The sequence below is a fragment of the Eubalaena glacialis genome, chromosome 13 (genome assembly GCF_028564815.1).
Source record: "Eubalaena glacialis isolate mEubGla1 chromosome 13, mEubGla1.1.hap2.+ XY, whole genome shotgun sequence".
Taxonomy (NCBI): domain Eukaryota; kingdom Metazoa; phylum Chordata; class Mammalia; order Artiodactyla; family Balaenidae; genus Eubalaena; species Eubalaena glacialis.
The window spans coordinates 27,546,647-27,571,947 of record NC_083728.1 but is presented as its reverse complement, the minus strand read 5'-3'; the positions used below and the strand labels follow the sequence as shown (position 1 = coordinate 27,571,947).

At 45.1% G+C, this 25,301-nt stretch overlaps 1 protein-coding gene across 1 annotated transcript in view; it reads left to right on the top strand.

The window, feature by feature from the left end:
- The window catches only part of TTLL9 (tubulin tyrosine ligase like 9), a 70,966-nt gene that overhangs the window by 18,239 nt on the left and 27,426 nt on the right, over positions 1 to 25,301 (top strand). Inside the window, exons 3-6 of the mRNA XM_061209051.1 lie at positions 2,258 to 2,350; positions 6,723 to 6,834; positions 7,761 to 7,946; positions 24,208 to 24,276. Coding sequence (XP_061065034.1) covers positions 2,295 to 2,350; positions 6,723 to 6,834; positions 7,761 to 7,946; positions 24,208 to 24,276 — 423 coding nt within the window. The 5' untranslated portion in view covers positions 2,258 to 2,294. The remainder of the gene's footprint in view (positions 1 to 2,257; positions 2,351 to 6,722; positions 6,835 to 7,760; positions 7,947 to 24,207; positions 24,277 to 25,301) is intronic.

The following is a 25,301-nucleotide window of genomic DNA, read 5'->3' as shown; positions in this document are numbered from 1 at the left end:
ATAATTTTTAAAAATTCAGTTGGGCATATTTGTGCAGGTCCATCTCTTGGTTGTTTGTTCTGTCCTCTTGGTCTTTGTATCTCTTTCTCTGTGAATACCACACAGTCTTGATTATTGTAGCTACATAATGTTTTGAAATTGGTTAGACTGATTTACCCCACTTTATTCTTCTTTTCAAAATTGTTTTAGATATTCTAGTTCTAATATCTTTGCCTTTCCACATACATTTTAGAATTATCTATATCTACAAAAAAATCTTACTGGGATTTTGATCCCAGGAGTCGCATTAAATCTGCACACCAACCTGGGAAGAATTGATATCTCTACTCTGCTGAGTTTTCCAATCCAGGAACACGGTAGGGTTCTCAACTTATCTAGATCTTCTCTGAATTTTTGCATCAGCATTTTGTAGTTTTTAGTACATAAGTCCTGCACATGTTTTGTTAGATTTGCACCTAAATATTCCTCTTTTTAAAAGTAAGAGTTGTAAATTGTATTTTTAATTTCAGAGTTCGTGTGTTCATTGATAGTATATAGAAATATAACTGATTTTATGTTCATCTTATATCCTGTGATCTCACTGTACTCACCTATTAGTTCATGAATTGTTTTTTAGATTCCATGAGAATTTTTACACAGTCATCTGTAAGAAGGGACAGTTTTCTTTCTTCCTTTCTGATCTATGTGCCTTTTATTGCCTTATTGCCCTGGTTAGAACTTCTAGTGCTATGTTGAATAAGAGTTGTAAGAGTGGACATCCTTGCTTTCTTCCAGTGTTCTTCACATATTCTTCAAAGGTGTTCTTAATTACTCATTGAAACATTTTTATGATGGCTGCTTTAAAATATTTGTCAGATAATTCTAACACATCTGCCATTTTGGAATTGGTATCTACTGATTTTTCTTAGTCACATTGAGATTTTCCTGATTCTTGGTATGACAAGTGATTTTCAGTTGAAACCTGAATATTTGGGGTATTATGCCATAGAACTCTGGATCTTGTTTAAACCTCTTTTAGGTGACATTTTCTGACACCACTCTGGCCAGGGAAGGGGGCATAGTACCACCTCATTTTTACCATATAGGGTAGAAGTCCAGGTTCCCCACTTGGCCTCCATTGACACTTGAGGGTAGAAGGGGTTCCTTCTTACTGCTGGCTGGAATGGGAGTTCTGGTTCCACTAGGACTCTGCTGATACCACCGTGGCCGGGAGGGTTAGGAGTTCCTTACTACTGCTCCCTACCTGACCCACATGAACACTACAGGAAATGCAGCCTCATTACCACTGGGTGGTATTGAAAGTCCTGACTCTCCTCTAGGCCTCCGTTGACATCAGCGCAAGGGAGAGGGGTGCCTCCTTACTGCCAGGTGGGGGTGGAAGCCCAGGCACATGATCTCCACTGACACAGCAGGGGTGGGCACCTCACTACCACCTGCTAGGCATGAAAGTCCCGGCTATGTCTTTGACCCTCTCTGACAGCAGCCTAGCCAGGGGTCTTGGGGGATATTGGGTGCCTTGTTACAACCTGGTGGGAAGTCTAGATTCCCCACTCAGCCTTTGCTAGCATCAGTGAGGGTGGGCCACAGATTTGTTTCTGCCAGGGTTGGCCAGAGTAGAGAAGTTATTGTCTTAAGTCTTCCTTTCCTGGTTTTGTCAGCTGGAGAGAGCAGGCTTTTGTTGGAGGTTTTTTTGTCTGTGCCCATTGGTGTTTCAGACTTGCTAGCTTCTTCGTATCCACATCTGGGATCTATGAGGCAAAAAGATAACCCAGGGAATTCACCACATGCTGTTCCATGGGTCCTGAGGTCCTTAGCCAATCTGCCTTCTTCTGTCCACCTTTCAGGGTCTTCTTATACTTGTTTTATATCTAATGTCCTGGGGTTTTAGTCGTCCTGGTAGGAGGAAGAGGGAAAAGTATACCCATTCCATCTTCTCAGATGAGTGACAGAAAGGAGGATTTGCAAAAACATATCATTTAGTATAAGGATTAGCCATGGCATATGTAAAGCAACCAGACCGTAAAAGGCACTGAAGAAAATGATTGCTATTATTTTCAATGATTCAAAGATTCTATCATTCTCAATTTGATTATTTTGTTTCATGCTATGATGGTAAATTCTAAAATTCAGTAATTCTATGTTTTGGCATTTCCATGTATGGAACTTGACCTTTCTTCCTTTCCCTTTTTTCCTATCCCTGGACTGTCCTAGGGAAATAGTTGATTCTGAGCAAGTGTTCCATTGCCATGTCTTGCAGAGAGCAGAGAGCATCAATCCGGTTCAAGACCACTCTTATGAATACTCTCATGGATGTCCTTCACCACAGGCCAGGATGGGTGGAAGTAAAGGAGTAAGAAACCCTCACCCCCAGCCTCGTCTCTCCTTCCCTTTGTCTCACAGGTCCTTGTCTCCCTTCGTTTTTGTCCCAGTTCCCTTGGGTGGCCACTGGGACTTGTCCCAATTTGGCTGTGACAGTGGCCAACATTTATTTAGCATTCACAATGTGTTAGGTGCATTACTGATGCCATCTCTGTCTTATTTAAGCCTTATAACCATCCAGAAAGATGTGATTATGTTCAGAAATATTAAGCCAATTGTTTAAGGTCACACAGCACGTAAGTGTCAGAGTGGGATTCAAACCCAGTTCAGTTTGACTATTCCACAGCCAGTGTCCTATAGCTCTCTATGCAACCATCACAGACCCGTGGGGTGAATCCTCCAGTGATGGCAGGTCCTGGCCACTTACTAGTTCTGTGACCTTGAACAAGTTTTTTGACCCCTAAGCCTATGTTTCTTCTTCTATGCTGGGCCCTGGGGATACTGAGATGAAAAAGCAAACAATCCCTGGCACGTGATAGGTGTTAATATTAGTGAAGGTTAAGGTTTGGATGCATGTAACAGAGACACAAAATAAAAGAGGCTTTGACAGACTAGAAGTTTATTTACCTCTCCCATTGAAGTCCAGATGTAGGAGGTTCAGAGATAGTATGGAAATGTGGGACCCGTCTGCTTCCGTCTTTCCACTCTGCTATCCTTTGAGTGAGGCCCTCGTCCTCATGGTCTGAGGTGGAGTTCCTGCACATTCCAAGCAGCAGGAGGTAGGAAGGAGACAAGAAAAGGCATGTCCTACCCTTGAAGGACACAACCCAGAAGTCCCTCACATTTCACTGGCCAGAACTTAGCCATGTGGACACACCTAGCTGCAAGGGAATCTGAAAAATGTAGACTACATTTTCCAGGTAAATGTTGGAAATTCTATGACTGTAGAAAAAGGAGAGAATAGATATGAGGGGTGAGGGCAACCAGCTACCCTGCCAGGGTCCTCAATAAATATTTGTTGCATAACAACAACTAAGCCTCCTAGACACTCATCCGCACTTTACACGCATGACCTCTTTGGATCATCCCAGCAAACCTTCCAGTAGGTGCTATTATCATCCCCATTTTCCTGATGAGAAAACTGGACAAAAAGAGGAAAAAATATACCATGTTGGAAAATGAAAAATACACTCATCTTGTCAGGGCTTGAGCTAGGGTTTGCACCTAGTCTGGCTGTCTGCAGAGTCCCAGGCTCATCCTCCCTGTTCTAGCAGCCTCTCAGTAATTGAAGGAACAAATGAGTGAATAGGTGAATCCATGGTTCCTGCTGCCTGGTGCTGGAGTCTAGCAGAGGAAACAGACCCTTACTAAATCATCCCACAAAAAAATTAGGAATTGGCTGACGGTGGCAAGCGTGGTATGGGTAATCCAAGATGGCAGAGTCCTCTCTCTGGCACTTTGGGGAGTATTACAGTGATGGTGATGATGGTGATGGTGGTGATGATGGCAGCTACTGTGGATTTTCCTTCTTGGTTCTCTCATGTATCACACTAATATCAGAATGAGTTTTCCTTCCCTGGATCCAGAAGAACTGGATGTAGTGGAGGATGAGGCGGGGGAGGTGACCGGCAGGTGTATGGGAAAAGGCACTGTCCTGACCTGCCATGTGACCTGAGGCTGCCCCCTGTTTCTCCTCAGCCTTGCTCCATGGTCAAGTGGAAGAAGGTCTGAGGGTTTTTCTGGTGCTGATGGTGTGGGAGTCCATGAAGCAGGTTGTTTCCTGGCTGATCCCAAATTGCCTCGAGAGTCCTCAAGTCAGGAAAGGCTAGAGGCCAGGACCTTTACACCAGACATAGCTCTGTGAATGTGAGGCCTTGTCCTTAAGACCTAAGCTGGGGTCTGGTATTTCCAGACAGAACGAGGTCCCAATTCAGACCATCAGCCTGTTAGGTCAGAGTTTGGAACAGATGTGGCCAGAGCTGTCCCCTCCCTTGCTTCCCACAAAGAAAGCTGTCCTTGATGCCTGGAACTGCAGCAACCATCTTGTGACCTTGAGGTGATGAGCATGAAGACAACATGTTAAGGATGGCAGAATGAGAAGGTAGAAAGAACCTGGATTTCCTGTTGGCCTTGTTGAGCAGTTTAATGTCTTCCTGGGTGATTTAAGAGCAACTTGACTGGGTTTCCTTGGTGGCGCAGTGGTTAAGAATCCGCCTGCCAATGCAGGGGACACAGGTTCGAGCCCTGGTCCAGGAAGATCCCACATGCCACGGAGCAACTAAGCCCGTGCGCCACAACTACTGAGCCTGCGCTCTAGAGCCCGCGAGCCACAACTACTGAGCTTGTGTGCCACAACTACTGAAGCCCACATGCCTAGAGCCCGTGCTCCGCAACAAGAGAAGCCACCGCAATGAGAAGCCCATGCACCACAACGGAGAGTAGCCCCCGCTTGCCGCAACTAGAGAAAGCTCGCACCCAGCAACGAAGACCCAACACAGCCAAAAATAAATAAATAAAATAAATAAATTTATAAAAAAAAAAAAAAAGAGCAACTTGACTGTGATAATCATGAAGATGGTGTACAAAATGAACAAACTTGTGGAATTAGAAAAGAATCCAAAACCCACATCATGGTCTACAAGGCCCTGTTTGTTGGGCCCTACTCCAGTTTCAGTGTCATTCCTTACGTTTCTCTCTCCACTCTGGCTTTTTTTTCATATCCTTGAATGAGCCCTTTCCAACCTCAGGGCCTCACTTCCTGCCCTTCCCTCTCCTGGAACCCTCTCCCCACTGCCCTTGATCTGGCTGTCTCTCCTTACCATTCAGATCTAAGCTGAAAGGTCAGCTCCACAGGGTAGCCTCCACCTAAATAGGTCCCTCAGCTGCCCTGCCTCATGGCCTCCAACTGGGTTATTCCAACTGGGTTATAACATTTCACAATTCCTCATTAGAGAGTTGTGTATTTGTTTCCTTGTTTATTTTTTATCTTCCCCACAGGACTGTATGTACCACCTGGCCAGGTGTTTTTGTTCCCCCTATATCCTTGCATCCAACATTGTCTCTGACACCAAGACAGCCTCAACACCTATGTGTTGTATGAATGAATGAATAATTCATTATTCATTCATTCATCCATTATTCATTCAACTAAAACAAAAGGTGGGTTAAAAAAAAAAAGCAAGTTGTGAAAGGAAATAGACAAGAGTAGCTCTAACCACGGAGCTTGGAATCTGGAGCCCGATGGCCTGAGTTCCAGTCCTGCTCTGCCACTTACTAGCTTATGAACTTAGGTGAGTTCCTTAACCTCTCTGTGCCTCACTTCACTCATCTTTAAAATGGGCATAATAGAAGAACCTAACACTTCACAGTTACTATGAGGATTAGTGAGTTAATATTTGTAAAGTACTTAGAACAGTGTCTGGCACGTGGGAAGCGGAAGTAAGTATTAGCCATTAGAAAGTTTTAAGAACATGCCAAACAATGCCATGTGCCACATATGGATACACACATATATACACAGTAAAACTATAAAGACACTCATAGAAATGATTCCAAATTCAGGCTAATGGCTTCCTTTTGGACAGGAGAGTAGGAGATAGAATCAGTCAGGAATATACACGGGGCTTCAGTTATATCTGTAATTTTTTACTAAAAAATTGGAAGTAATCATGGTGGTGCATTTCATTTCCTGTCAAGTCTTTTTCAAGCACCTCCTCTGTGTACTCCAGCTCTGGTATCTGGATTTGGTAGATCAGTCTGGTTTCCTGTCCCCCTCTCTGGCATGGTGGTGAAGAACAGGGTCAGAATTTGGAGTCAGGCAGGCTTGGGTGTGAATCCTGAGGCTGCCATGTCCTCACTGAGCAAGGCTATCCCTGTCTTAGGGATCCAGGCATGATTGTAGTCACTTTTGGGGCTGCTCTGAGGATTCAGTGAGAGGAGGGCTTTCTGAACTGGGAAGAGCTTATAAATGTTGCCTGATTCCACTGCTTGGTAATGTGGGCTCAGGGGTGGCTACTTGGATGCTTCCAGAGCCCAGGCAGGTAACATGACCAGGTAAGGTTGGCCCCTTGTCATGGGCCATAGGGCATGGTGGAGACTGTGATCTGGAGAGGGTGTGCCCTGTCTAAGGCGGTGGGTGCCGGGGGGCATCTGGACTCAACGTGGCCAGATCTGCTGATTGTCCGAAGGAAGCCAGTAGCCTGCATTTTTGCAGGGACATTTCTGTAGTTTTCACTCTGGCCTCACAAAGTACATAGTGGGCAGCGGCAGCCCGAGGCCACCTCCTTGAGACTTACCTGATGGACACACCGCTGCTTACCCCTCGGCTGCACCTCCCTGGGCCCCAGATCCCCAGCAGTGCTGAGGTCCTCAGGTCCTGACTTTTGTCCCACCCCCACCCCCAGTGAAGGGGAGTGGGATTTCTACTGGTGCGACGTCAGCTGGCTCCGGGAGAATTTCGACCACACCTACATGGATGAGCACGTGCGGATCAGTCACTTCCGAAACCACTACGAGGTGAGCTGGGTGGGCCCAGGGGACTGGGTGTGGCAGTGAGCAGGAGCTGGCTTGGGGGTACAAGGACCAGAATGGAAAAGCACAAGGGAATTTGGGGTACATGCCAGGTGAGAGATATGTGCCCTAGATTCATGATGAACGAAATAGTGTGCGGGAATAGGGATCTCAGACCTGAGGAACAGGCCACCTTGGGGAGGGGACTGAGGTCATAGGCTGTCTGGCTTCAGGTGCAAAGGCTGAAGAAGCAGGATGCTTGAGGGAGTATGTGATTTCAGGGTGAGGCAAGTTGAGCTGCTTGGAGTCTGGAGATGGGAGGGAGGACTGGGAGGAACCATACCACAAAGATGGGACTAGAGGGGCCAGTGGTGGGAGATTTAAAAAGCTTAGTGCAGCGTAGCAGTTAGAAAAAGAACTTTGGCATCAGACAGGCCCGGGTCAAACCCTGGCTGTGCTGCCTGTTAGCTGGATAGCTCTGGGCAACTGACAACCTTTCTGAGCCTCAGTTTCCTCACCTGTAAAGTGGGGATAATTATAGAATAGCAGGCTCTCAGTCAAAGTTACTCCTATTGTTACTCTTTTTTTAAAATCTTTTTTTTTTTTAAGATTTATTTTTATTTATTTATTTTGGCTGGGCTGGGTCTTAGCTGAGGCACGTGGGATCTTCGTTGTGGCGTGTGGGATCTTTTAGTTGCAGCATGCAGGCTTCTTAGTTGCGGCATGCAGCATCTAGTTCCCTGACCAGGGACTGAACCCAGGCACCCTGCATTGGGAGTGCAGAGTCCTACCCACTGGACCACCAGGGGAGTCCTCTTATTGTTACTCTTACCGTACAGAGAATGGGGGCTGTGGGGGGCAGTTGGTGGGATGGTTGGTGCAGGGCAGTGGGCATGAGCGCCAATGGCCTGCCTGTCCATCGTGCTGCTCAGCTGACCCGCAAGAACTACATGGTGAAGAACCTGAAGCGCTTCCGGAAACAGCTGGAGCGCGAGGCGGGAAAGCTGGAGGCAGCCAAGTGCGACTTCTTCCCCAAAACCTTTGAGATGCCCTGCGAGTACCATCTGTTTGTGGAGGAGTTTCGCAAAAACCCAGGAATCACCTGGATCATGAAGCCTGTGAGTGCCCAGTGCTGGGGACTGGGGAGAGGGGGTGTCCCAGGCACCAGAGCAGGGATCCTCCATTGACACAGGAGTCTGCCAATGGAGAAGGACAGGACTCTGCCTGGGAATTCAGCCTTAGATGCACCATCTGCCTTTCCCTAAAGCAGGGGTCCCCAACTCCCGGTCCGGGACCTGTTAGGAAGCAGGCGCACAGCAGGAGATGAGTGGCAGGCGAGGGAGCTAAGCTTCATCTGCCGCTCCGCATCGCTCCCCGTCGCTCCCCATCGCTCTCATTACTGCCTGAACCACCCCACCCTCACCCCCGTCCATGGGAAAAATTGTCTTCCACAAAACCGGTCCCTGGTGCCAAAAAGGTTGGGGGCCGCTGCCCTAAAGGACTGACTACATCTCCTCCTCTCTGCAGTGTGTGGACCCAGCACCTATGACTGCTGGTACACAGTAGATGCTCAATAAATGTTCACTAGATGCTCAATAAATGTTCACTAGATAAACAAGTGATCCTCAGGACACCAAGGCAGGGAATCCAGAGTCTCTCTTCCTGATATGAATGAAAACAATGGCCAGGCTGTGAGAAGTGCTTTACTTGCATTGCCCCACTTCTTGTAATGGTCCTTGGGAGGAGGTATTACCAGCCCCATTTTAAAGATGAGGAGCCTGAGACCTATTTATTCAAGCATTCCACAAATGCTTATTGAGCACTTGCCATGTGCCAGGCACAGAACTAGATGGTGGGGATACAGCTCTCAGCAAGTCAGACGTGGGTCTCTGACCTCCTTGAGAGCAGACAATATGCAGAGGATACATGTGTGATTACAGCTGTGCTAAGTGTTAATAAGGAGAATGGTGCCAGCAGAGGAAACAGCAGGAGGATTTCCCCCAGCCCTTAGGCAGGCTTCTCTGAAGTGAGAGATTGGGCTCTGAGGCCAAACCCCTTGGTTCAAATGCTAGCTGTACCACCTACTGTGTGACCTCAGGCAGATTACTTAACTTCTCTGTGTCCCGGTTTCCCCATCTGCAAAGTGAGAATAACTATAGTACCTATCACATAATGTTGTGTGACTAAATGAGTTAACACAGGTACAGCACGTATTAGGTCCTCAATGAATGATAGTTGTTGTTGTTATAAGAATTAGTATTGAAAAACAAACAAAAGAAAACAAATTTTTTTTAAATTTATTTATTTAATTTATTTATTTTTGGCTGTGTTGGGTCTTCGTTGCTGCGCATGGGCTTTCTCTAGTTGCAGCGAGCAGGGGCTACTCTTCATTGCGGTGCGCGGGCTTCTCATTTTGGCGGCTTGTCTTATTGCAGAGCACAGGCTCTAGGCATGCGGGCTTCAGTAGCTGTGGCTCGTGGGCTCTAGAGTGCAGGCTCAGTAAGTGTGGTGCACGGGCTTAGTTGCTCCATGGCATGTGGGATCTTCCCGGACCAGGGCTCGAACCCGTGTCCCCTGCATTGGCAGGCGGATTCTTAACCACTGCACCACCAGGGAAGCCCCCAAATAAATTTTTAAAAAAGAATTAGTATTGAGCTTCAACCTGAAGGATGCAAAGGAGTCAGCCTGGAGAAGGGCAGAGGTAGGGAAGAGCATTCCAGGAAGAGGGAACTGCATGCCCAAAGGCCTTGCATCTGGAGGAAGCCCTTGGGGGATCAAAAAACTGAGTGGCGGGCAAGGGTGCCAGAGCACCTGCCGGCCCCTCAGCCCTTCCTCGTGCCAGGATTGGCTCTCACCACAATGCCACCATAGCCTTGAATGGCATCATCAAAGCCCCCCTAGTATTTTCTGGGATTGGAAATGTGCTTGGCCCCCAGGAAGGGAGTTGGGGGGTAAGGTAGGAGGGGGCAGCCCTCCTTGTGGAGCTGGAGATGGGCTAGTGTTGGCTGATGCAGATTTAGCCAATAGCACAGGTGAGTGGAGGGGGAAACTGGCAAAAAACACCAAATGCTCCCAAAGCGGACAGAGCCAGGATTTACGCAGGCCTCCTGAAGTCTCACTGGAAGGCTCGGCCCCCTTCCCAGGAAGGCGGGAAGGCCAGTGAGGAGGGCTCAGAAGGGTGTTAGGCAGATGAACACTGCAACCCACCGGGCGGATCCCAGTTCCTACCATTATCTTCTCAGACAAATGGTAATTTGTGCTAATTGGGAACAAGCAATTGCATATTAAGTTGATTCCTTTCCCAGCCCCCGCCTTTGTTAGCAGCAGAGACAGTTGTAATTAAGAGGAGGAATCTTGGCTCCGTGTGTGTGTGTGTGTGTGTGTGTGTGTGTGTGTGTGTCCTCTCTCCTGAATCGCTGCGGCGCCCTGTCTGGCGTGTGGGGCGTGGAGAGTGGGTGCTTCTAGTTAGAAGCCTGGTTCTGATTCTGATCCGCCACTTATGAGCTGTGTGATCCTGAGCAGGTTACTAAACCCCTCTCAGTCCATTTCCTCGTCTGTAAAACGGCCTTAATGGGTATATCTGCCTTACAGGGTTGTGAGAGTGTTCAGTGAAGTTGCACGGGTTGTATACATGAATTATACAAGCTGTATAAAGAGCTTGGCACTTAGGTGCCCAATAATTAACCATTTTTGTTGTTATCTCCGAGAGTCCAGACAATACTGCCTCTTCCCCCTGCCCCTGGGGAGCACTGGGTCAGTGCGTCCCAAATTTTAATGTGCTCACGAATCATCAGGGATCTGGTTAAAATGCAGAGCCCCTTTCAGCAGGTCTGGGTGGGGCCTGAGAGTCTGCATTGCTAACCACCTCCCGCTGATGCCACTGGGGCTGGTCCACAGACAGCACTTTGAGTAGTGAGACTATAGAGGAGCAGTTCTCAAACTTGAGAATTTTCTGGAAAGCTTATTAAAGCACGCACCCCCAGAGTGTTGGATTCAGTAGGCCTGGTGCAGGGCCTGAGAATATGCATTTCTAACAAATTCCCAGGTGCAGCAGTCAGGGCTCTCCATGGAAATGGAACCATTAGTGTGTGTATAAGGAATTGGCTGTGTGATATTGCGGGGGCTGGTAAGTCTGAAATCTGTGAGGGCAGAAAACTCAGGCAGGATTTCTCTGTTACAGTCTTGAGGCAGAATTGCTTTCTTTTTCCAGAAGGCTCAAGTTTTGCTCTTAAGCCCTCACCTGATTGGATGAAGCTCACCCACATCATCCAGACTGATATCTTTTACTTAAAGTCTACTGATTGTAGATGTTAATCACATCTATAAGATACCTTAACAGCAACATCTAGACGAGCATTTGACCAAACAACTGGACACCATTGCCCAGCCAGGTTGACACATGCAATTAACCATCATACCAGGTTATGAGGATGCTACTGGTCTGGGTACCACACTCTGAGAACCACTGGGCTAGATCATTAGCTCTGGGATCCTGTTGCTTGGATTCCTTTGGTGTGGGGAAATGTTTAAAAAGAAAAAATGTTCACATAGTTCACATAGTTGCAGTGGCCGGGCCAGTTGGGGCAGCCACCGGCCTGCCTTTTCCCTCAGATGTCTCCTCTGCCCTGTTCCCCAGGACCTGCGAGCCTTCATCTTCCTCTTCAGTGACAGCAGAGCAGTCCTGAAAAGAGGGGTTTGAGGTGAACTCAGAAGGGAGCAGGCAGCATCACCCCCTTCACGCCACCCCATCAGTCTAGTGTAAAACCCATCTCAATCCAAACTTTTTTTTTTCCATCTAAGTGTTCTCCCCTCCCACCAGCCCAGGCCCTCTGGATTGGCAGGGAAACGGACAGGACCCAGATCATAGAGACCACGCTTGCTCCTCTAGCCTCCCTTGTGTGGCTAGGAGGCAGGTGCTGGGCTCTCAGGACCCTGTCTGTCAGTCTCTCTGTGTGTCCACAGAACTGGTCTAACACTTCACTCAGGGCTGTGAGCATCCTGGGCAACCACTGTGCTGTTCTGGGCTTTGGGGGGCCTCTGTCCAAACTGCAGGATGGTAAGAGCCGAGTTTTAACATTCTCTTACACGGGTTTACCCCAACCAGAGCTTCTCACACTTTTTCACTGAAATCTCCTAAGAGTTGGGATGTTTTGGATGCAGATAACAGAAAACCCAATTCACAGTAGCTCAAACAAGAAGGCAGGGGTTCTGTACTGTTCTCTTTGGCATCTGGTGTAATGTGTGGACCCCATCACAGAATAGCGTTTTTAAAAGCATAACATAAAGCATGTTTGATTATAAAAGAAAGCAACTATATTGAAAAACAGTTACAAGCTGTGTTTGTCTGGGTCCTCTGAGAAACAGATGCCAAGACAAGATTTAACAGGCCAGAGTTTGGCCTGTGAGACAAGGGGGAGGGAGCCTGGGGAGGCTGAAGGAGCTGTCACCCCCCCAAGGCCAACCCCAGTGGGGGAGAGAGGGAAGGAAGGGTGGGCAAAGTCTCTTAACTGCCCTGCGGCCTGACGGAAGTTCAACGAGGCCTACGGAGGCCTCAAGCCCAAGTCGCTGTCATGAGTCCCCTGTCTCCCAGGAGTGGGCCAGCCTTCGGGTCCTTGCATCCCCATCAATGGCCTGGCAAGCAGGGCTGGATTTCTGCTGCAGCAGCTGGCTCTCTGTCAGCTACTCTCCTGCAGTCAGAGGCCTGCTGGTACTTCTCACGGGCCCATCACAAATATTAACACATTCTTTATGCTGTAGGAATATATGTTCTTTTCATTAACAATTAAAGAGAGTCTAACAGCAGGCCCAACTGTTACCGTAATTTCAAGGTCATAATGAGTATAACCAGTATTTGGAGATAGATATTGACAACAGTTGTAACGTGATATGAAAATAACTGGGTTTTTTTTTGAGAGCAAAGTCACAGGCCTGGCTAATACTACTAGGATTTCTTGCCTGCTTTCATAATGGAAGGAAATGTGAAAATCTGGTCAGGGGTTAATGAAAATAAAGATGAAAAATTTTTTCTCATTCAAGCGTACAGACCCCAGGGAATTTCCTTTAATGATGAAAGGTCGACTCCAGGGATGGTTCAGTGGGCAGTTCAACACTGTCACCAATTCCCAGCTCAGTGGGCTGACTGCTCCTCTCAGTCACAACAAGGCTGCTGCAGCTCTAACTCACCTCCTCACATCTCCACCTGCCACAGGAATAAGGGAATACCCTGGTCTTGTGGCCCTTTTGAGAAAGACACAAATTCCCAGAAGTCCCTGCAACAGACTTCCCCTGGCATCCTGCTGGCTCATGCCTGAACCGATCACATGGCAGGGACATGGGACCACTGTGAGGGCTCAGACGTCCCCAGAGGGCGGGGCTACTGGAAAGAGGAGATCCAAATGGGGTTCTGTTGGCAGGGAAAAAAGAGAATCGTTGCTGGGGAGACCACCAACCGCATCTGCAACACCCACTGAATGCTCCGTGATGAACGGGCCCCAGGGGCAAGGTAGGGGGAGGCAGGCGGTGAAGGGCTATGAGTGGCCACAGGTGGTACAAAATCAAAGTATGGTTCATTTTAATAATCCACTAATATTGTTTTCCAATCAATAACATATCTTTTAATAAAAATATTTTCCTCCCGAATCATCAAGTAAGATTGATGCTCCCAGATGTAGCACCGTGTTTATCACATGATTCTGTTTACTCCCTCACACTTTGCAGGAGCTGAATGAGCCCCAGGCTTGTGAAAGACAGATTTAACCAGGCTGGATTTGTCACCTACTGGCTGGGTAAATTTGAGCAGAGTGCTTGGCCTCTCTCTTCCTTGGTTTCCTTGGCTGCAAAATGGGGATAATATTAATGCCTACATACAAGTGTTTTAAAAAGCTTTAATGAGGATCGGAAGTTGGGTTTCGGCTGCGGTGGCGAAGGCAGCTACCAGTGTAAACCCAGGGCTGAGAATTTTCTACAGTGACTATGACTTGTATAATAATAATAAAAAAAGTTTTCAAGTACTGTACAGACACAGAAGGTTACAAGCACTCTTAAAGGGTAGTCACATGGCTAGCTGTAATCTGTAGGTCAAGACTGAGCTCAAAGTTCCTTAAGAGTACCTCCCATCAGGAAACTTGCACAAGCCTCTTAGATAGCCTCATCCATCAAAGGGCAGACAGCAGAAGCAAGAAGAACTACAATCCTGCAGCCTGTGGAACAAAAACCACATTCACAGAAAGACAGACAAAATGAAAAGGCAGAGGGCTAAGTACCAGATGAAGGAACAAGATAAAACCCTGGAAAAACAACTAAATGAAGTGGAGATAGGCAACCTTCCAGAAAAAGAATTCAGAATAATGATAGTGAAGATGATCCAGGACCTCAGAAAAAGAATAGAGGCAAAGATCAAGAAGATGCAAGAAATGTTTAACAAATATCTAGAAGAATTAAAGAACAAACAAACAGAGATGAACAATACAATAACTGAAATGAAAAATACACTGGAAGGAATCAATAGCAGAATAACTGAGGCAGAAGAACAGATAAGTGACCCGGAAGACAGAATGGTGGAATTCACTGCTGCGGAACAGAATAAAGAAAAAAGAATGAAAAGAAATGAAGACAGCCTAAGAGACCTCTGGGACAACATTAAACACAACAACATTCACATCATAGGGGTCCCAGAAGGAGAAGAGAGAGAGAAAGGACCCAAGAAAATATTTGAAGAGATTATAGTCGAAAACTTCCCTAACATGGAAAAGGAAATAGCCACCCAAGTTCAGGAAGTGCAGAGAGTCCCATACAGGATAAACCCAAGGAGAAACATGCCAAGACACATAGTAATCAAATTGGCAAAAATTAAAGACAAAGAAAAATTATTGAAAGCAGCAAGGGAAAAACGACAAATAACATACAAGGGAACTCCCATAAGGTTAACAGCTGATTTTTCAGCAGAAACTCTATAAGCCAGAAGGGAGTGGCATGATATACTTAAAGTAATGCAAGGGAAGAAACTACAACCAAGATTACTCTACCCGGTAAGGATCTCATTCAGATTTGATGGAGAAATCAAAAGCTTTAAGACAAGCAAAAGCTAAGAGAATTCAGCACCACCAAACCAGCTCTACAACAAATGTTAAAGGAACTTCTCTAAGTGGGAAACACAAGAGAAGAAAAGGACCTACAAAAACAAACCCAAAACAATTAAAAAAATGGTAATAGGAACATACATATTGATAATTACCTTAAACATGAATGGATTAAATGCCCCAACCAAAAGACAAAGGCTTGCTGAATGGATACAAAAACAACACTCATATATATGCTGTCTCCAAGAGACCCACTTCAGACCTAGGGACACGTACAGACTGAAAGTGAGGGGATGGAAAAAGATATTCCATGTAAATGGAAATCAAAAGAAAGCTGGAGTAGCAATACTCATATCAGATAAAATAGACTTTAAAATAAAGAATGTTACAAGAGACAAGGAAGGACACTACATAACGATCAAGGGATCAATCCAAGAAGAAGATATAAAAATTATAAATATATATGCACCCAACATAGGAGCACCTCAACACATAAGGCAACTGCTAACAGCTGTAAAAGAGGAAATCGACAGTAACACAATAATAGTGGAGGACTTTAACACCTCACTTACACCAATGGACAGATCATCCAAACAGAAAATTAATAAGGAAACACAAGCTTTAAATGACACAATAGACCAGATAGATTTAATTGATATTTATAGGACATTCCATCCAAAAACAGCAGATTACACTTTCTTCTCAAGTGCGCACAGAACATTCTCCAGGATAGATCACATCTTGGGTCACAAATCAAGCCTCAGTAAATATAAGAAAATTGAAATCATATCAAGCATCTTTTGTGACCACAACACTATGAGATTAGAAATCAATTACAGGGAAAAAGATGTAAAAAACAGAAATACATGGAGGCTAAACAATACGTTACTAAATAACCAAGAGATCACTGAAGAAAAAAAAAAAAATCAAAGAGGAAATCAAAAAGTACCTAGAGACAAATGACAATGAAAACACGACAATCCAAAACCTATGGGATGCAGCAAAAGCAGTTCTAAGAGGGAAGTTTATAGCTATACAAGCCTACCTCAAGAAACAAGAAAAATCTCAAATAAACAATCTAACCTTACACCTAAAGGAACTAGAGAAAGAAGAACAAACAAAACCCAAAGTTAGCAGAAGGAAAGAAATCATAAAGATCAGAGCAGAAATAAATGAAATAGAAACAAAGAAAACAATAGCAAAGAGCAATAAAACTAAAAGCTGGTTCTTTGAGAAGATAAACAAAATTGATAAACCATTAGCCAGACTCATCAAGAAAAAGAGGGAGAGGACTCAAATCAATAAAATTAGAAATGAAAAAGGAGAAGTTACAATAGACACCGCAGAAATACAAAGCATCCTAAGAGACTACTACAAGCAACTCTATGCCAATAAAATGGACAACCTGGAAGAAATGGACAAATTCTTAGAAAGGTATAACCTTCCAAGACTGAACCAGGAAGAAATAGAAAATATGAACAGACCGATCACAAGTAATGAAATTGAAACTGTGATTAAAAATCTTCCAACACACAAAAGTCCAGGACCAGATGGCTTCACAGGTGAATTCTATCAAACATTTAGAGAAGAGCTAACACCCATCCTTCTCAAACTCTTCCAAAAAATTGCAGAGGAAGGAACACTCCCAAACTCATTCTATGAGGCCACCATCACCCTGATACCAAAACCAGACAAAGATACTACAAAAAAAGAAAATTACAGACCAATATCACTGATGAATATAGATGCAAAAATCCTCAACAAAATACTAGCAAACAGATTCCAACAACACATTAAAAGGATCATACACCATGATCAAGTGGGATTTATCCCAGGGATGCAGGGATTCTTCAATATATGCAAATCAATCAATGTGAAACATCATATTAACAAACTGAAGAAGAAAAACCATATGATCATACGAATAGATGCAGAAAAAGCTTTTGACAAAATTCAACACCCATTTATGATAAAAACTCTCCAGAAAGTGGGCATAGAGGGAAACTACCTCAACATAATAAAGGCCATATACGACAAACCCACAGCAAACATCATTCTCAATGGTGAAAAACTGAAAGCATTTCCTCTAAGATCAGGAACAAGACAAGGATGTCCACTCTCACCACTATTATTCAACATAGTTTTGGAAGTCTTAGCCATGGCAATCAGAGAAGAAAAAGAAATAAAAGGAATACAAATTGGAAAAGAAGAAGTAAAACTGTCACTGTTTGCAGATGATACTATACATAGAGAATCCTAAAGATGCCACCAGAAAACTACTAGAGCTAATCAATGAATTTGGTAAAGTTGCAGGATACAAGATTAATGCACAGAAATCTCTTGCATTCCTATACACTAATGCTGAGAAATCTGAAAGAGAAATTAAGGAAATACTCCCATTTACCATTGCAACAAAAAGAATAAAATACCTAGGAATAAACCTACCTAGGAAGACAAAAAACCTATATGCAGAAAACTATAAGACACTGATGAAAGAAATTAAAGATGATACCAACAGATGGAGAGATATACCATGTTCTTGGATTGGAAGAATCAATATTGTGAAAATGACTATACTACCCAAAGCAATCTACAGATTCAATGCAATCCCTATCAAATTACCAATGGCATTTTTTACAGAACTAGAACAAAAAATCTTAAAATTTGTGTGGAGACACAAAAGACTCCCAGTAGCCAAAGCAGTCTTGAGGGAAAAAAACGGAGGTGGAGGAATCAGACTCCCTGACTTCAGACTACACTACAAAGCTATGTAATCAAGACAATATGGTACTGGCACCAAAACAGAAATATAGATCAATGGAACAGGATAGAAAGCCCAGAGATAAACCCATGCACCTATGGTCAACTAACCTATGACAAAGGCAAGGATATACAATGGAGAAAAGACAGTCTCTTCAATAAGTGGTGCTAGGAAAACTGGACAGCTACATGTAAAAGAATGAAATTAGAACACTCCCTAACACCATACACAAAAATAAACTCATAATGGATTAAAGACCTAAATGTAAGACCAGACACTATAAAACTCTTAGAGGCAAACATAGGAAGAACACTCTTTGACATAAATCACAGCAAGATCTTTTTTGATCCACCTCCTAGAGTAATGGCAATAAAAACAAAAATAAACAAATGGTACCTAATGAAACTTAAAAGCTTTTGCAAAGCAAAGGAAACTACAAACAAGACGAAAAGACAACCCTCAGAATGGGAGAAAATATTTGCAAACGAATCAATGGACAAAGGATTAATCTCCAAAATATATAAACACCTCATACACCTCAATATTAAAAAAACAAACAACCCAATCCAAAAATGGACAGAAGACCTAAATAGACATTTCTCCAAAGAAGACATACAGATGGCCAAGAAGCACATGAAAAGCTGCTCAACATCACTAATTATTAGAGAAATGCAAATCAAAACTACAATGAGGTATCACCTCACACCAGTTAGAATGGGCATCATCAGAAAATCTACAAACAACAAATGCTGGAGAAGGTGTGGAGAAAAGGGAACCCTCTTGCACTGTTGGTGGGAATGTAAATTGGTACAGCCACTATGGAGAACAGTAAGGAGGTTCCTTAAAAAACTAAAAATAGAACTACCATATGACCCAGCAATCCCACTCCTTGGCATATATCCAGAGAAAACCATAATTCAAAAAGACACATGCACCCCAATGTTCATTGCAGCACTATTTACAATAGCCAGGTCATGGAAGCAACCTAAATGCCCATTGACAGACGTATGGATAAAGAAGATGTGGTACATATATACAATGGAATATTACTCAGCCATAAGAAGGCATGATATTGGGTCATTTGTAGAGACGTGGATGAATCTAGAGACTATCATACAGAGTGAAGTAAGTCAGAAAGAGAAAAACAAATATCGTATATTAATGCATATATGTGGAACCTAGAAAAATAGTACAGATGAACCGTTTGCAGGGCAGAAATTGAGACACAGAAGTAGAGAACAAACCTATGGACACCAAGGGGGGAAAGCAGTGTGGGGTGGGGGTGGTGGTGTGATGAATTGGAAGATTGGGATTGACATGTATACACTGATATGTATAAAATTTATGACTAATAAGAACCTGCTGTATAAAAAAATAAATAAAATAAAATTCAAAAATTCAAAAAAAAAACAAAGTTGCATAACTTGTTACACTTTATATCCAACCTCAGTGTCTACCTTTGCAAAATTTTGGGACTAATGGTACATGGAACCTAACTGAGATGCTGTGATTTAAATAAGAGAGGATTTTTTATTCAAATTAAGTACATATAGGATTCCAGCTTTAGTGGGCGTTATTGTCTCCCCAGTATCCATTCCACTACGGCTCCCCCATTCTATAGGGTAGATTCTAACTGGACTGAGTTTTTCCAGGTGATCCCATCTGTATCGCCCATGTTTTCCTGTCTCCTGAGTAAAATTCTCTCACTTCCATTTTATGAATTTTGTCAAGTGGCCCCTTAGTTATCTATAAATGCGTAATTCTAATTACACATAATTCCAGTGTTTCCATTTGGTGTTTGGAGGCTATCTTTAAGGAGTCTGAGATTTTCTGTCCCTTTTCCTGTTGACAAAGGGAGAAAAGCAAAACAATTTCTATAGTAGTATCATATGCAGTAGTTTTCTTGTAGTTATCCCTCCACATAATTATAGCCAACACTCAACTGTCCCTTAAGAAAAGTCATGATATGACTTTCTAAACAGAATTTAGAAACGAATTAATTACAATACAAAAGACTTTTTTACCAAAAATACATTCAAGGGCTCCTCTTAAAAAGCAAACTTCTGATGCACATAATTAAAGAATCATAGACCTTGATGGGTCTTTTATGATCATCTTTACAAGTAAATTGAGATGAAGTATTCTTTTCAAGGGAATGATCACTGTTATTTTCACCCAGTGTTTTCACCCAATGGGATCTATGTAGCCATAATAAAGAACGAGGACATTCTATACGAGCTGAAATGGAGAGATGCTCAGAATAGAATGTGAAGTTGAAAAAGGTGCAAGCTGATCAATCTTAGCATCTTTAGATGTGGAGCAACCAGACAATTGTGATGGAATAGCACCAGCTGTGTATTCTTGCCAAAAAGTGGAACCTGAATCTAACCAAACCTCTAGAGCTAAGTTTCATTTATAGGAAATACAAAGAAAAGAGGAATACTTTAAATGATGCCACAAGGAAACAGACAAACCCAGCATATGGAACAGTGCACAGGACAATTGGTTTGTACAACTAGTCAATGGCAGGGGGAAAGGAGGGAAGACTGTCCTCAATTAAAAGAGACTTAGGTGTCATAACAACCAAATGCAATGTAGGGAGCTGTTTAGGTCTGGACTTAAACCTATTATAAACGGACATTTTTGAGATAATCAGGGGAATTTGATTATGGACTGAAGAATCAGGCGCTAAGACTTCATTATTAATTATGTCTGTATGATAATGGTATTATGGTTATATAGCAGAGTGTCAATTTTTTGAAAACAAGATGCACACTGAAGTCTGTAAGGGTGAAATAACATGACATCTGGAATTTGCTTTAAAATGAAAGTTTGATAATTTTGAATTTCTGTATTGGGAGTATGTACTATTCTCTGCTTTTGATATGTCAGAAAATTTTAATATAAAATAGTAAATAGAAAATGCAAGGTGAAAAAAAAAGCTTTAATGAGGAAATGTGTGTAAAATCCTTGTGCCTGGTTCATAGTTGAGAAGTATTAGCTGCTAATATTACCATTGTTTCGGAACTATTCCCCTAAAGTTCTGTTTCTGTTACTGCGTCCCAAAACTCCGTGGCTTGAAAGAACAATCATCTCTTATTTAGCTCATGAGCCTCCAGCTTGGGCAGCACTTGACAGGGAAGGCCCATGGCTGCTCCAGCATCTACCTGGGCGGATTTACTGAGGGCTGGAGGATTCACTGCCAAGCTGGCTCACTCGCTCCGCTAGCAAGTTGGTGCTGGCTGCTGGCTGAGAGTTCAGCCAGGGTTGGGGGCTGGAAGACTCAGCTGCCCCCGGTGTGGGCTTCTCCACGTGACCTGAGCTTCCTTACAGCATGGTGGCTGGGTTCCAAGGGTGACCATCTCCAAAGAGAAAGCTGTGTGGAAGCTGTGTTGCCTTTTATGACCCAGCACTGGAATTCCCACGGCATCACTTCTGCTGCACGCAATTAGTTGAGACAGCCCTGAAGGCTCACGCAGATTCAAGGGGAACGGACGTTGACTTTCCTCTTGTTGGAAGGTGGTGGATAGCAAGGTTGTGGAAGACATATGGGACTGGGAATATCGTTGTGATTGCTTTTGGAAACGACAGTCTGGCGGGGCTAGATATTAGGTGATTTCCAGTCTCAACAACCCTGATATATCACCATGCAGGAAGTTTATTTTCCACTCTTTAGGATTATTCCCTTAGGAGGACATCTCCTAGAATAGGCATGTCAGTGACTAACAAGGCTTTAAACAATAAAGGCTTTTCATTATCTTATATAACAAGAAAGCTGGAGGTAGGCAGTTCCATGTTTAGGGATGTGCTCAGTGGTGCCATTAAAAGCCCAGGCTTCTTCTCTTTGTCCACTCTGCCTCCTCAGTGTGTTGGGTTTCTGTCATCAAACTTGTCACCTTATGGATGTGAGATGGCTGTTGTAGTTGCAGGTATCACCTCCTCAGATGTAGCATTCAAACAAGGGGCAGGCACTTTCTCTCTCTCTCTCTCTCTCCCCCACCCCCAATCTCTCCCCAACCCTAATTTTTTTTTAATTTTTATTTATTTATTTATTTATTTATTTATTTATTTTTGGCTGTGTTGGGTCTTCGTTTCTGTGCGAGGGCTTTCTCTAGTTGCGGCGAGCGGGGGCCACTCTTCATCGCGGTGCACGGGCCTCTCACTGTCGTGGCCTCTCTTGTTGCAGAACACAAGCTCCAGACACGCAGGCTCAGTAGTTGTGGCTCACAGGCCTAGTTGCTCCGTGGCATGTGGGATCTACCCAGACCAGGGCTCGAACCCGTGTCCCCTGCATTGGCAGGCAGATTCTCAACCACTGCGCCACCAGGGAAGTCCCCTAATATTTTTAACAAGGATGAAATTCTTTCCTCAAAGCCCCAAGCAGATATCTCCTTAGGTCTCTTTGGGCAAAACGGGTCACATGGTTTCCATTAGCTGCAAGGGAGGCTGGGAAAACAAGTATCTGGTCTTTCTAGCCTCCATCCTGAGAGGTGGGCTTTGTCAGCCAGGAAGAAGAGGAAGTGGAGTGGCTTTAGGGAAGTCAACCAACAAGGGTGGGGGTGGCGGTTCCTAGATCAAAAGGTATGAACTTTAAAAAAAATTTTTTTAATTGAAGTTTAATAAAACAGAAAGTGCCCACATTTTAAGGATATAGCTTGATGAATTTTCACAAGGTGAACACTAGTATCCAGATTATACACAGAGCATTGCCAGCACCTCAGCAGCTCCCCCAGACCCCTTTCCACTCACCACCCCCAGTCACTGACAGCATAGGTTCCTTTTGTCTTTTTTTGGACTTTATATATTTGGAATCATGCAGTACAGCTACATTGTGTCTGGTTTCTTTCCTTCAACATTATGTCCATGAGATTCATCCATACTGATGTGGGTAACTGTAAATTGTTAAGCATTGTTGTATACTATTCCATTGAGAGAATATTTATTCATTTGAGAGTTTCAAGGTTGGAGTTATTATGAATTGTGCTGCTTGGACATTCCCGTGCATGTCCATGGATGCCCACGTGCACACGTTTCTGTCACGGAGTTACCTAGGAGAGGAATCGCTGGGTCACAGGGGTGCCTGCCTTCAGTTTTAGTGGACGCTGCCCAACAGTTTTCCAACAATGCTGTGTGTGAGCGTTCCAGTTTCTCCACATCCTCACCAACACTTGGTAGAGTCTGCCTTTACTTGTAGCCATTCCTGGGGAGTGTGTAGTGCTATCATATTGGGGTTTTCATTTGCGTTTCCCTGAAGACTATGGGTCAGTGCCTTTTCATTGCTTACTCTGGGTCATCTCTCGCGAAGTGCCCGGTCAAGTCTTTGCACAGCTGTGAACTGTTCGAAGCCCTGGATGCACACTGAGTAATTGTTTTCCAAAAGAGCTGTGCACGTGTGGCTGCCCCTGCGCCACTGCCAGTGCTCCAGGCTTTTGGGCACCCCATCTTCTGGGCACACACAACCCTGAACCAGGGTGCACAGCATGGCAGGCAGAGCAGGGCTGGGTTTTTAGCTCCCACTGCCCCCACCGCTGGGACCCCTTCTTGCAACAACCCGCGGCCATGCCTGATGGCCCTGCCCGCCTCACATTGTACCAAGAGCCTCGCTTTGACCAGCTGGGCCATGTTCAGAGGAGATGAGAACGAAATGAGAGTTTGCTCAGGCTGGTGCATTTATGCTGGAGAAAAAATGACTCCGGGGCACTTGCTCAGTGGCTGCAAATAACCAAAGGGCTGTTCTGGGGCCCAGGAACCAGATTTGCTGTAGGAGGCCTAGAGGCCAGAACCAGGCAGGCGAATTTTAACTCAACACAGGTTAGGCTGTGAAAGTTCCATGAGGTCTGGGCTACTGCTATAGCATAAAGCCAAGCACACAGTAGGCACCTAATATGTACCTTCTGGATGAAATGACTGCTTAATAGAGCTATCCTGCCACGGAATGGGCTGTCAGGGGGTGGGGGAAGGTAGTGAGCTTCCTGGCACTGTGAATGTGCAAGGTCAGGCAGGTGACCGTTGTGGAGGGATGTCACAGAGGGAACAATGCCTTTGGTGCCTGCTGCCCTGCATGGTATGAAAGATTCTCCAACCCCTAGACTCTGTGAAGCTTTGAATTATCCATGCTGGGATTCAGTAAAGGCAGGCTGATTGCAGTATTAGCTGAAGCAAAATCTAATTAGGAAGGCAAATTGATTTCCAAAAAAAGAAGTGGATGATGTGTTCCCAGGACTGTTAGAAATGGCTTTTTAATTGTCTGCTCCTTTGTATTATTCATGCAATTGTGTGCCTTTGTGAGCTCAGTCGGTCTCTCACTTTCCTTCCCACTTCCCTCTCTCCCTCCCGCCATGCTTAGCACCTTCTCTGTCCCAACCCCTTCAAGGCTGGGCTGGACCATTCCTCAGAGACTGTTGGGGGGCCCTCGGGGGGAGACGGAAACAGAAAAATGCTGGGGAGGGGCCCCAGGGTCCCCAGGCCCCCAGGCCCAGGGGCCAACAGGGAACCACACAGAGCTGAGAGCCAACCTTTCTGCCCTCACCCCCACCCCAGGTAGCCCGGTCGCAGGGGAAGGGCATCTTCCTCTTCCGGAGGCTGAAGGACATCATGGACTGGAAGAAGGTGAGCTTGCCCCTCCCCCTTCCTCCCCAAACCCTCCTTTGCCCTTGCATGGATGAGGGGCCCCTCCTCCTTGCCCTCAAAGCTTGGAGGGCTGGCAAAGAAGCTCTGCCCACAGGCCTGCCTATGGGTGCAGGGTCTCTGGAGCCAAATTGCCTGGGTTCAAATCCTGACCTTGCCACTTAATAGCTGTGTGACCTTGGCCAAGTCATTTCACCTCTCTGTGCCCCAGTGAATCAGGGAGTTAATATGTCTAAGAGAACGGTGCATTCTTTTCCTGGGCCTCCTGCTCACCTGGCTGCGGAGAGTTTGGCTAACTCTTCCTCCAGGTCCTGGACTGAGCCTGAGGCATGTCCCTCCCTCCCTCAACCCCGTCCTTGTCACAGCAGAAATCCTGGTCCCAATCCTGCCTCAGCAGCTGTGTGGTCCTGGGGAAATTGCTGAACCCCTTAGAGATGATAATGTGCAGGGTGGGTGTGAGGAGCAGGATGACAGAACTCCTACACAACCAGCACCTACTGCGTCAGCAGGCTCACAGCAGGTGCTCAATAAATGAATTTTTCCTCCTCACCGTGTGTCCTGATTCCTCCCATGAAACTGTCAGGGCACCTCTGGGAAGAAGCTCACCAGCTTGGAGGCTCAGCCGGCCCAGAGCGCTGTCAACCCCTCTGGCAGCCACATGAGTATAGGTGGGGGTAGCCCTGGGTCCCAGAAAGAGAAGACCTGGCTGCCTCGATATTGAAGCAGCTTGGGGGTGGGGGTGGTAGGTGTAGAAAATTCTGGCCCTTGGGCCCAGAAGCCCTGAGTTCCAGCGCTCACTGCCACTGGCTATTGTGTGACCTTACCAGGTGTGTGACATTTGCCTTTGGGCCTCGGTTTTCTCACAAGGTTACTGTGAAGGGGACAGTGGGTGGGAAAGGGCTTTGCAGATGGTGAGGTGAAAAGGAGCATGCTATCCTCCTGAGCTGGGCTGGCCTGCAAAGAATTAGCAGGTAAAGAAGGGAGAGGAATGTCCTTGGAGGCCTGGG